This window comes from Manacus candei, unplaced genomic scaffold (genome assembly GCF_025592945.1).
Source record: "Manacus candei isolate 608988 ecotype Guabito, Panama unplaced genomic scaffold, ASM2559294v1 h1tg000153l, whole genome shotgun sequence".
Classification (NCBI taxonomy): Eukaryota; Metazoa; Chordata; class Aves; order Passeriformes; family Pipridae; genus Manacus; species Manacus candei.
Window position 1 is genome coordinate 3,446,483 of NW_026138201.1, and position 12,607 is coordinate 3,459,089.

The 12,607-nt window shown below is 43.0% G+C and overlaps 1 protein-coding gene across 3 annotated transcripts in view; it reads right to left on the reverse strand.

Moving 5' to 3' along the window:
• Window positions 1-12,607, reverse strand: part of ITPR2 (inositol 1,4,5-trisphosphate receptor type 2) — a 241,673-nt gene that overhangs the window by 38,203 nt on the left and 190,863 nt on the right. For all 3 annotated transcript variants that reach the window (XM_051772364.1, XM_051772363.1, XM_051772362.1), the window contains 4 exons: window positions 10,383-10,490; window positions 8,223-8,415; window positions 4,405-4,530; window positions 1,136-1,311 (listed from right to left, as the gene is read on the reverse strand). In XM_051772364.1, the coding sequence (XP_051628324.1) occupies window positions 1,136-1,311; window positions 4,405-4,530; window positions 8,223-8,415; window positions 10,383-10,490 (603 nt within the window). The remainder of the gene's footprint in view (window positions 1-1,135; window positions 1,312-4,404; window positions 4,531-8,222; window positions 8,416-10,382; window positions 10,491-12,607) is intronic.

Below are 12,607 nucleotides of genomic sequence, written 5' to 3' on the forward strand. Positions count from 1 at the left end.
GACATCACCTCTGACACTGCACTGTGCCTCATTTGTGATTTATTTCTATGAATTGTGATTTATTTCTATAACCTTACTGAGTAGGTGGGGGGGATTAATGTCATGAGGCATTAAAAAACCCCAACAACTGGGGAGTGAATTCCTAATGATCTTGAGTTTAGACTCTGGGAAAGCAGCTAGGAGTGCTACTACAAAGAGAACAAAAGTAACACAACAGAAAGTGTGGAGGGTGTGGGGGGGGTGCATGTAAGATCTATTGTTTCCTTCAGATCATGGTTTTCAATATCAAATCCCTAAAAACAACAACAAAAAAAGAAAACTGGGGACATTTTTGAAGCACAGAATTTAAGCAACAGCATCAGGCTCTCTATTGCTCCCAAGCTTTGCCTGCACTTGAACAGTAGTGCAGGAGTGAGAAGGTGAGGTCTAACCTCACCTGTTTGGCAGCCTAGGACAACCAATGAGGACTCAACATATTTTTTTGTTCACAAATTTGACATGGGCAAGCACTTTACTTGCCTTGACCTTCATCTGGGTAGTTTTAAGTATGTGAAATTCCCACAAAACTAGTGGCAAGTATTCCAATACTGAGGTGAATTAGACGTGTAGCAGTCAGGCAGAAATCTAAAGAGATGCCTTGTGAGCACCACTCACCAAGCTCAGTAAGCATGCAAAATTATTCATGTCTAAGTCAAGAGATCCGGCAAAGGGCTGAGAGAATTTTTAATTTTGAAAACTCTTTTCTTCTCAAAAATATACTTAACGTCACAGAAACATTTCACAAATTGGTGTCAATATTGCTGAGTGCACTTGTAGAGAAAATTATTCTTTTAACGTGAGAAACTTTATATTTGATTGCCCTTATATAGCAATATTTCTTTAAATTTCATATTGTTTTTGATTTTAAAACATTTGCATATGCACAAAACGAAAACAGCTTTTTTTTTCTTAGCTTCCCACTTTGCTGACACTGCTGTTTCAGGATGACTGGAAATGATTTATTTTTTTGGCTTAACCATTGAACCAGAAAAAGAAGTTTTCGCACAGCTCTAATGAAAGGGTTTTTTTAAAAGGAGACCCTTAATATCTTTCCTTCTGCTGGCAGGGAAATTTCCTTTGCTTTTTAAGTACTTACATTAGCAGCACCGAGAAGTATCAAGGTAGGACCGAGCCCTATGGTATATATGGACCTGAGAATAACAGACACCAAAAAGGGGCGAATACCAACGGGCTTGGAGATGAAAAACAGCATTGCTGTACAAAATGCCACTGCTATCCAGAGAAGCACGGAAAACAACGGTGAGAGTGTGCCTGTGCAGAGGAGAAAGGGAGATCTGAGACAGGCATCTTTGGAGATTCCATTTTTCCCCATGAAACAGCCCCAGAAGATCAATTCCTTTGCCAATATATCTTAACAAAAGTGTGATTCATGCACTGCAACTGCTGACCACGACTTGCCCAAATTGCAGTGAGAGCTATTATTCTCATAGCATTGTTGATTTTTGCACAGGTAATTATAAGAGCAGCTAATGAAATTTCCATTAAAATCCAAGGAGTGCTCAGAGATGGAGCAGTTTACCCTCCTCCTGGAGCAACCTGCTAATCAGCTCCCTTCTGCAGGGATCATTAGGGCTCCTCCGGTCTAAGTCCACGATTGCTCAGCTACAAAATAGCCGGTCCTGGGGGCAGCACAGCGCTGCAGTGTCACGTTTCCACCCCCAGCTGCACCGAAGCGCCCCGGCTGGAAAAGCATCTTTCTCCCGCCCGGCTGCGGGTGTTCAGCGGGAGCCTCCGCCTCTGCACGGGAGCAAGGCACTTCCCGCAGCGGGAGACAGCCACGGGGACTTGGGCAGGGACAGGCAGCATCTGCATGGCTGGGAGCAGCTGAATAGCTGTGCCTTGCTCCCGGGAAGGCAGCGGGTCCCAGGTCCTGCTGAGCTCCCGAGGGCATGTGAGCCGCTGTCTGCACAGCCGGTCTCGGCTGCTCTGCAAGATGCTGGCTCCGAGCTCTCCCTGAGTTTTGAGAGATGCCCCTATATTCGCCTCTCTCCTCTGCTAAAGCCCTAGAAACACACCATGTTGCTGTGATATAAAAAGCACATTCAGATCTCAGGGCAGTGTCACACTTGTACACTGACTTCTATTGTTATCGGATGAACCGAGAGGTCAGTGACGGGGGAGAAGGGAATAGAAAATTTAGCTAAACTCACAATGGCAATCATGCTATCTCTTTGGCAACAAATGCACAGCTGAGCAGCATCACTGGGATTAGAAAACAATGAGATGAGGCCCTAGCCTCAACATTCAGATGGCATCCGAACTTTTCCAAAGTTCAGGAGTGTTTATATCCTTGGCAGGAGGTTCAAGGTCACCTCTTGTCAGATAAATTCTCCGCCAACAAGATTTGGAAACTTTTAATGGATCCTAAAAAATATCTTTCAAGTGGATCTGAAAGGTAAGGCCAAAGTTCTCTGTAGTTCTTGAACAAATCACTTTTCCTTCTTCCCTACTGCAGATCCAACAGTTTCACATAGCAGGACCCACACCAGTAACGTGCAGACAGGCACTCCACAGGCAAGGAGCCTTCATGGAATCATGGAATAGTTTGGGTTGGAAGGGACCTTAAAGATCATTTCACTCCAATTCCCTGCCATGGGTAGGGACACCTTCCACTAGCCCAGATTGCTCAGAGCCACATCCAACCTGGCCTTGGACACTTCCAGGGATGGGGCAGCCACAGCTTCTCTGGCCAACCTGTGCCAGGGCCTCACCACCCTCACAGGGAAGAATTTTTTCCTAACACCTAATCTAAACCTACTCTCTTTTAGTTTGAATGCATTCCCCCTTGTCCTGTCACCCCAGGCTCTTGTAAATAGTCTCTCTCTGTATTTCCTGTAGACTCCCTTCAGGAGCTGTCTTCAGCTGGAACAGTTTTGCTTATGTCCTATGACATAAGCGCTGCAGGTACCTACTACAAGGCAGCATTTTGGGATGATTAGCTCAGCACAGGCACCTCAGACAGGTGGATTTAAGCAGAGTGAAGGGGAAAAATGGGAGACAAAACTCCAGCTGTTGGGTCAGGCTTTGGTGGAGGGGGAGGCTGGAATTAAGGAGGCTGCCTCATGACCTGCTAATCCCATTTGGTGACATGTATTGTTTATTGCTCAGGAATCGCTCTGGCTTTTACAAGCACTTGGAACTGGATTCCTGAAATGTGCTATCACAGGATTACTGGGGCCACTTAAACTAATACAACATAAAGCTGCAGTTCAAAATAAGTATTAATACCGACTGATTGCAGACCAGAGGATTTCCATGAGTATAGATTAGCTAAAATTTAGTCACTTAAAAGGTTTACTTTTAACTCTTTACTTTTCCTCTCATCCTCCATGGGCTCTAATGTGTGTACTCACTCCTGCTGACTCCCTCAGTTTACAAACAGGAGAGCACAAATGCTTCCCTTTTCCAGGCCCCAGCCCTGCAAACTTTGCTTTACTACACGAGGCTGTGGAGATGTGACCTGCAGAGACCACCCCATGGGGTGAAAGGGCAGCGTGGTGCCCCTGCCAGTATATTTTAATCTGCTGCCTTTCTGTTCAAGCCAGCCAACAGGAATGTTTGCCGGTGCCAGCTGTGGTGTTTGTGAAAAGCACATGTATCTACTAGAAGCTGGATTGCTTCCACCAGCCCAGTTCACATGCCATCAGACAGAGGTGACTCTCAGTCACATTACTGACTGGACTGGACATGAATCAAAGACCCAGAGGTGAATGGCTCTGCTCCCATTACCAGTATTCTGAACTATTTAGTCTCCTTTATCCCAATTAAGCTTGTTTTGGCTTCGAAGAGGCCTCCTGCTAGTCTGCTGCATTTATAGCAAACAATAAATTCCATTAAATATTTCCTGTGACATGGGATGAAGCAGAGACAGAATCATAGGTTTTAAGCATATTTTTATATAATGCATTTGTCCTCTGCAACAGTTATGCCCCTTTATCCCAATAAACAACACAGTCAAATTTTCAAATCACTCTATTCTTTATGTTTTCAAGGCTGCAAGTCATTCAATTTGGTCACTTTTAAGGAATCTCTGTCCCTCTGCTGCCAGGAATCCTCCTTCAGTTCAGAAGCTGCAGTAGGACACTGCAATATGGCAATATTAAAAAAAAAAATTAGCTGAGATCATCTAGATGATCTTCAGCTTATGTTCTGTCCATTTTACTCCACACCGTGTGGGCCACGTGAAACACAGAAGATCAACTACCACGTTTCAGACAACATCTGGCACCTGCTTAGGAGACACTGAATGGCTTCTGCAGCACCTGAAGATGCAGTTTTATTTGTCAACCTCACAAATGAAAGCATCTAAAATTAAAAGGAAAAATAAAACCAAACTCCACTTGCCTTCATCTCCATCATCTCCAAAAGGGTAGAAGAGAGCAACTGCTAAATTGATGAACACAGCCAGGTTGAAGGAAATGCTCCCCCAGAGAGAGATGTGTCTGGAGAACCAAAACAGGGCTTGATTATCTAGAAAGGGGAAAAGAGCAGCCATCAATGAAATGAAAGCAGGAAGAAACTCAATCAGCAATGGTCTGAAGAGAATTAAAAAATACAGATTAATGTAGAAAATATGCAGATCTTTAAAATTAACTAAAATACACAAATATTAAACATAGGTTTGACATAAAACATAGCTTCAAACAGAGCTTTTAATCCAAAGATCACAATGCAGTTTATTATATATGGGAGTTTTGCCCCGGTAAGATTTTAGGACTGGATATTTTGCAACAGTCTTTTCAGCTGCCTATGAAACTGCAGCCTCTGTGCAGGGGACACAAAAAATAGATTTTAGCACTCTGAATGCCAGTCAACCAGAAGACCCAGAATGGGTCATCCAGATAACCTAACTGGACCAAGTGCACTGCTGACATTATGCAAAGAATGATGGAATAGGCACAGTTTCAGAACTCTGGTATGTTCCCAGCCTTTGTCAGGCTGAAAACATCTTGATCTGCTTTGGGAAGCAGATAAAATTTGGTCTGACTGGGGTTTGGTACTACGAAAGCTGACTATTTCCTGCATGATACTCAGATGTCCAAGGTCACCTGCTGACAAACAGCTCTGTCCTCCTGCTTAAAAGGACTCAAACGAGCCATGATCTCCATATGTGAAGTGCTGTAAAAACACACAGAAATAGTCCATATCCCAAAGAACCTACAACCTAGTTAGAGAGGGCTAAAAAGGGAAACAGGGCAAAACAGGGTTAAGCCTTTGTGTCCAGAGTCACATAAACGATTCAGCGAGAAGGCTGAGAACAAAATCAGAGGGTGCTAAGACCCAGGCAAGCACTTCATATATATGACTGCACTACAATACGTATAAATGAACATTCAAAACAAAATTCTATGTGCAATACTGCAAAAAGATCTCTAGCCAGAGGAGTTTTGCACATGATGTGTCCCTATTAATTAGGTTTTAAAGCACTGAAAACCTCCTGGAAGTATGCAGAACAACCACCTAACTTTTTATAAACAGCAGACTCCTTCAACTGCAAATGGTTGTCTCAGACTTTAGTTTAAATAGACTTTAATGGTGATTAGGCAAATATTCAGATTTCACTGTGATAACCTTAAACTGCTGACTGCTGAGATTTAAGCATTTGGAGCCACTGCAAATGACATCTGTCAATTCAAGCAACACACACTGCATGCTAACAGATACTTGGCTACAGAATGAACTGAGCCTCAACCTGTATTATCTTTTCAAATACAAAAAAACCAACACAGAGACTTGTGAGCCATTCCACTGATGAAAGGAGTTGAGGAATTTCTGTTCTGAATAAAAATAAACCAATTTTCTTTGTTTATAGCATTAGGCAGGTCTGGTGCATCTAAGTGTTGAGTTGGGCTCTTTTATTTGTGTTTCTTAAGCAAAACTCCCAGATATGATTTTGTTACTGAAATAATTTCTCTACAATATAGCGACTTTTATTCCCAAACAGACTGTGCAGATAGGGAGTTATTTTGGAATCATTTCTTTTTCCACTTCTATTCCAGTCAGTTTGCCAGTAGAGACAAGTTCTTAGAGTACCATCAGGAGAAGAAGACTTGGGCTGATAGGGTTCATGCTGAAGACTTATTACTGCTATAATGAAAATTATAGCCTGAGAATTGACATTTATAAAAATTGCAACCAATATCCAGGTTTCCATCACATTAAGGTTGCTAAATATTGCTTTGACTACCCAGACTCCCTGCTGCTCTGACCACAGACCCTGTTCCTCCTTTCCTTCCTGATAGTTGCTGTGAGCAGCTGATTTGTTACACTCCTAGAGAACCTGCATTTTAGCAGTGAATGACTCTCATGTATTTTTATGTATGTTCAGCGTGGAGAAGAGAAGGCTTCAGGGTGACCTAATTGTGGCCTTCCAGTCCCTGAAGGGAGTGTGCAAGGGGGATGGAGAGAGACTATTTAGAAGGGCCTGGAGTGACAGGACAAGGGGGAATGCATTCAAACTAAAAGAGAGTAGGTTTAGATTGGGTATAAGGAAAAAAGTCTTCCCTGTGAGGGTGGGGAGGCCCTGGCACAGGTTGGTCAGAGAAGTTGTGGCTGCCCCATCCCTGGAAGTGTCCAAGGCCAGGCTGGATGGGGCTCTGAGCAACCTGATGTAGCGGAAGGTGTCCCTGCCCATGGCAGGGGGGTGGAATGAGATGATCTTTAAGGTCCCTTCCAACCCAAACCATTCTGTGATTCCATGATATATAAAATACAACTTTCTGCTCCAAAAGCAAAGGGCAGAGTTGATAGTGGCTGAGCTGGCAGGAGCCTCCTGTCCCTGGGACATCATCAGCAGCTCCAGTCCTGGTGAGGGCCAGTGGCTCTGACAGAATGAGAGAATCACAGAATACGCTGAGATGGAAGGGACCCACAAGGATTATCGAGTCTAACCCTCAGCCCTGCACAGGACTGTCCCAAAGAGTCCCACCATGTGCCTGAGAGTATCATCCAAAACCCTTCTTGAGCTCCGGCAGCCTTGGTGCTGTGCCCACTGCCCTGGGGAGCCTGTTCAATGCCCAACCACCCTCTGGGGGAAGAACCTTTTCCTGAGATCCAATGTAAACCTGCCCTGACACAAACTCCAGGCCATTCCCTCAGTCTTGTCCCTGGTCCCCACAGACACAGAGCCTCTCCTCTTCCCCTCCTGAGGAAGTTGTAGCTGAAGTGAGGTCTCCCCTCAGTCTCTTCCAGCTGAACACATCAAGTGCCCTCAGCTGCTCCTCACATGGCTTCAAATCAAGGTCCTTCACCATCTTCATTGCCCTCCTTTGGACACTCTTTAAGGGCTTAACATCTTTCTTACACTGTGGTGCCCAAAACTGCCCTCAGACTCGACATGAGGCTGCCCCAGGTCAGAGCAGAGTGGGACAGTCCCTGATGCCCCCCCAGACAGGGTTGGCCCTCCTGGCTGCCAGGGCACTGCTGACTCGTGTCCAACTGGCCACTGACCAGGACCCCCAGAGCCCTTTCCATGGCACTGCTTTCCAGCATCTCATGCCCATCAGTGAACTAAACTAGAAACTCAGGATACCTGCCTTGGCTTCACTGCCCCTCCTCCTCGTGCCCCTGCTCTGATCTCTCCCCCGTGATCTCAGCCATGCCTGCCAGCCTCTCCCACTGTCACGGGATGGACACCAGTATGGGCTCACTGGGACACCCTGCAGCCCAGTCATGCAAGGCTGATGTGAACTGGCAGAGGGGAACTGACTCCATGGGAGTCAGACAGATGTAAAGCAGCTGAGGTTCTGGTGAGAGATGTTTTTAAGTGACTGACATTTACAAGTTTTTTAATGGTCTTTTAGGAATCTGCAAACCTCAAATATGCAGCTACACATGTTTTTGTTAAATATTAGGGGCCTTGGCTTAATTAGGTGCAACGCTATTGAGTTGAGTAGAACTACACCCAGTTCATCCATCCCTCAATTTAACTTTTGGAGTCCAAAACATCATCTTGAACACATTACTAACTGCTCCATATTATGCCTCTTTTACGGTGGCATGCAAGTGTCTCAGCTGGCCTACGCTCTCAAGCCCTGAACAGTTTTGCCTGTGGTGGTATCAGAATGAACAGAGAAAAGTGTATTATTAAAATCAAAGGATTTTAAGGTTTAAAAGCAGGTTTTTAGCATAGTGAACCCATTTTTTGAAATTGCAATACTTACTCCTAATTTTCTTTTGCCATTTCATCTCATTATACAGATCCTCTGTCTGCTGGAAAAAGTCATTGACTTTGCTGCCTTGTTCATCTCTCTCTGTTGTATTGAACACTCGACTTTTGGATTCCCGAGTGAGGAATTCACAAATATTGGGGACAGGGAAGACGATCTGTTCCATTGTTCTATCATGGCGAACAATCTATAAATAAAATACACATTTTTGTCAGGATCAGTGACTTTCCAATCATTTTGTCATATCTTTTCTTGTTCACAGCTCCCCTTTTATTTATCAATTAATGCATAAATTATTTGAACATCACAATAAAGTCCCAAAATGGAGTAAAACTACTTTTTTATTTTCAAACACCTGCCTGAATAAAGTGGTCAACATATGCCTCAAGCAAAACCCAGGTCCAGACTTCCCCAAATAGAAAAATTGTTCCTATTCAGAATGCTTCAGTTTTGCAGCAAACTGAAACAAACCTCTCCCAGTAAAAAGTGCAGAAGTTCAGGGGCTTTCTGCTCAGATTGCAAAATTATTTGCTCACCTTGAGTCTGTTTCTGTGATGGGATAAGTTGTGAAGGTGAACATGCAAAAATAGCACCTTGTTACTCAGACAGCACCCATATCTTGTCAGTCTTTATCTTCTTACTTGGCAAAACCCAAGGTTCTGAATTGTTTGTATTTCAGGACTGACCAAGTTATCAGTGAGTGAACTGGATTTTATTTCATCTCACCCCACTGTCATCAAAATTGCTTCCCCATTCTGATTGTGGACTCTGCATTACTAAAAATACAAAAATAGGTAGAAAACTCATTTTAACTCCTACACCCATGTCTCGGTACAGCCACTGGTGAAAAAACCCCACTATTTGACTTTCAAATCAAACAAATGAGATACCTTAATATAGGGGAGATAATATCTTACACACCGAACAGGTCCAGGTCTGCTTTCAGAGAAAGACCTGTGAATATCTATTTTGTATAGCAGCAGTGCTGGGTTGCAGAAGAAGTTACTGGCCACAGAAAAGCTGACCACAGTGCTTGTTTAATGCCTAAATTTACAACCTACCCAGATAACTCAGCTGATAATTGCCAAGAGATATCTCAGCAATGCCCAGAGTATTCAAATATATTAAGAGGAGCTCTGAGCTGCCCTCTGGACAACCATAGCCATGGAGCTTCCATTTATTCTGTGGGGGGATAACATGACCATTATCAGACAAAAGGGGTGGTGGGAAACAGAGAAGGACCCAGCTGTGGTCTGTCTTGATGGAAGGCAGGACAACACTGAGTCATGTGTCAGGACTGCTCCCTCTCCAGGCAAGCTCAGCTCCAGTGCTGGAGGAGCCTGGGAGCCCACTGAAGGACTTGGAGATTATTGGACCAGATTCAGGCTGGGCCTGTGTGCACCCATGCTGTGCATTTTTCACACTTGGCCAGTTTTGGACTTGCTACAGCTTTTCTGAGGGAGAGCCAGATGCCTCCGCTCCCCGCAGGCTCTCGCAGCAGCTGCCTTTGCACCACAGAAATTCTGCTCCTGACAAAGTCACTGAGCTACTCCAGTGCCCAACTCCTATCGTGATGCCTATGATCCCATGAAACCTGCAGGAGCCCAGAAAGGGATATAAGAATTATGAACCTAAATACCTCCATGGTTCTTTATCTAAATCCAATCCATGGCAGGTGTAAAGTTTAAAATAGAGAACAGAACTGCTGAACCAGGCCAAGCCTTAGTCTTTTAAACAAAAGCCACACTGAATGTCTACACCACTTCAAAACCCCTTTGTACTCGAGCCAGACTTTTAATTTGATCAGCCAGCATCACTGGCTTTGAAACTCATGATTATTTAGTTGAGTGATGTACCATACAAGATTATTCTTGACTTATGACACAGCTACTATCCGCAGTCAGTATTTCCCTAACAAAACATGTTTGGTAACACAGAGAAAAGCTCCTGTAAAATGATTATTTAGAGCCACTTTTGATATAGGGGCATTCCTTTTTCTCCCACAGCCAAAAGCACATTATTCAGCTTTCTCCTCATAAATAATCTGCACCATTTGAATAAGCTTTGCTGCTCAGAAGCTTAAAAAGAGGTGATACACCATGCACAAGATGCAGACTTGTCTCATATTCAATCTTCCAGGGAGCAATTCTTTACCTCTATCTGTGCAGTATGTTTGGCATAAAACCTCAAGGCTTCATCTCCTTCATCTGGATCTGACCCTGGTTTCAGCATCTGTTGCAATGTTTTATTGTGACGAGCCAACTAGAAAAAGAAGAAAAATCTGATTTATGTCCTGCTGCTATGTTTTCAGCTTTATCATCTCCACTTAACTACCACAAATCCTCCTTCCCCCCATTCCCATATACTTACATGCTCAACCCAGTGGGGCTCTTTCCACAGATAACAACAAAAATGTAATTACTTGAGAACAATAGAAATAATTTAGTCTTAAAAAGTCAGCAGCAAGTCTTCGGCTGAGATTTATGAAAGGCAGCTTAGCCTGCAGCCTAGATGGTTTTTGGAGGGCTTTTGACAAATGCCAAAAAATTAGACTGAATGCTTCTTTTCACTTGAGTTTAGACATAAAATTTGCATACCTCTGAGTACAAAATTACATTTCCAATTAATTCTTCTCTGCGATTTCAAAAGGCTAAACCAGGTTGTAGGTTGGTATTTCAGGGCTGGCAACAATGGCAGTGAAGTTCACAACTATTTCAAAGGCAGCTGGACTGCAGTGGTGGGAAAATACACTCTAAACTACACCATTTATATACGTAGCAAATATATACACAAATACAAATATGTATTTCCGACAAGCTTTTATAAATTATATACTTTATATGACTCATAAAATACATCTGTTCTATGTTCAATGGTAAACTTTTTAAATGCTCCATGGTTGCACAAAGTTTAAACTCAAGAAAGTTGGCAAATGCATTCATGACCTCCCTTAGGTGAGTGAGAGACAAAGACCTAATTATAAGACATGAGAACACACTAAAAATGCAGTTTTCCCCATATCCTAGTGAGTGGTTTTCATCCAGAATGAATGAGGCATTTCACCTATTTTAAGGTGGGAAAAAACCGAGGCAGGAAAGGCAAGGCTGCCTCGCAGATGTGACCCGGGTCTGAATCACTGCACTGACATTACCACCACAGACTAGACACAGCCATTAGAAACAAGGCAAAATGACCACAGGAACCAGGCTTTGAAGTGATGATCACCACAGGTGGACCAGGATGTACTACAGTCTGGTGAGGAATTATAAAAATAACAGCAGAGCTGCAAAAGGACTGTCAGGGATCAAGTCTAAAAGTAACAGTAGATCCAAACAGATCTTGTAATAATCTAAAGAGAAAGTGATCTCACTCATTTGTAAGATGTTTGCACGTCTTATCACCCCCTCTTTCATTTCCCAGTAAGGCATGGAGGAGGCACATATATAATTTACTCTGTTTATAGTTCCCTAGAATCTACTGATCAAAATCAATTTTCTTCTGGATCTTGATACAAACTTATTAATTAAAGATGAATAATACATAGAACATCCAAAAGAAAAGAGAATAAAAGAAAGGGATATTCAGGAAGAATAAATGTGCTTCTTACAGCTTCCTTAGGGACAGAATTCTGCTTGGCCCTGAGCCAATGTGTCAGAACGTCAGCATTTTAAAAAAGGCTCATGAGCAGATATTCAAGGAGGCATGCAAAAAAAAAATAACATGGGGGTCAACTGCAGAGGAATGTTCTTTCCATTGGTAGATTTCTGCCCTGAACAGTAATTTTTTATGCTATCTAGTAAATGCATGGCTACTCTCATTACACATATCAATGTCTTAACTTAAACATCCACTTATTTTTGAGACTAAGAAGGTTCTTTAAGACTATCTGACTAGTTCTTCTCTTTCATGCAAGCCACATAATCTGATCCAGTGAGCAGTCTTTGCAGTATGCCCACAACAACTGCTTAGCAAGGCAACTTGGATTCATTTTCTAGAGGTCTTTTGCATCCTCCTCAATACATGCTCTAGAATCATGGAGAAACAAGATGAGCTTGTGGAAATAAGACAGTCACTGTTTAAAATTTCCCTCTAACCAGAGTTACTGCTTTTGCCTTTCTGCTTTACTGGATGTCCCTCTGCTTCTGCACTTAAGAAAGGGCAAGTGATAGTGCCTAGTTCACCTTCTCTGTATCATTCATCATTCTGTACCCCACTGTCATGTTCTCTTTTATTTGTCTCTTCTTTAAATTAAAACAACCCCTATCTTTCCCATCCCTCCTCAAATAGAAGACTCTCTGTGACTCAATTATTTTCCCTGTCTATCTCCAAATGCCCTTTACTTTGCCTGTATCTCTTCTTTAAGATACAAAGAGAAGAAC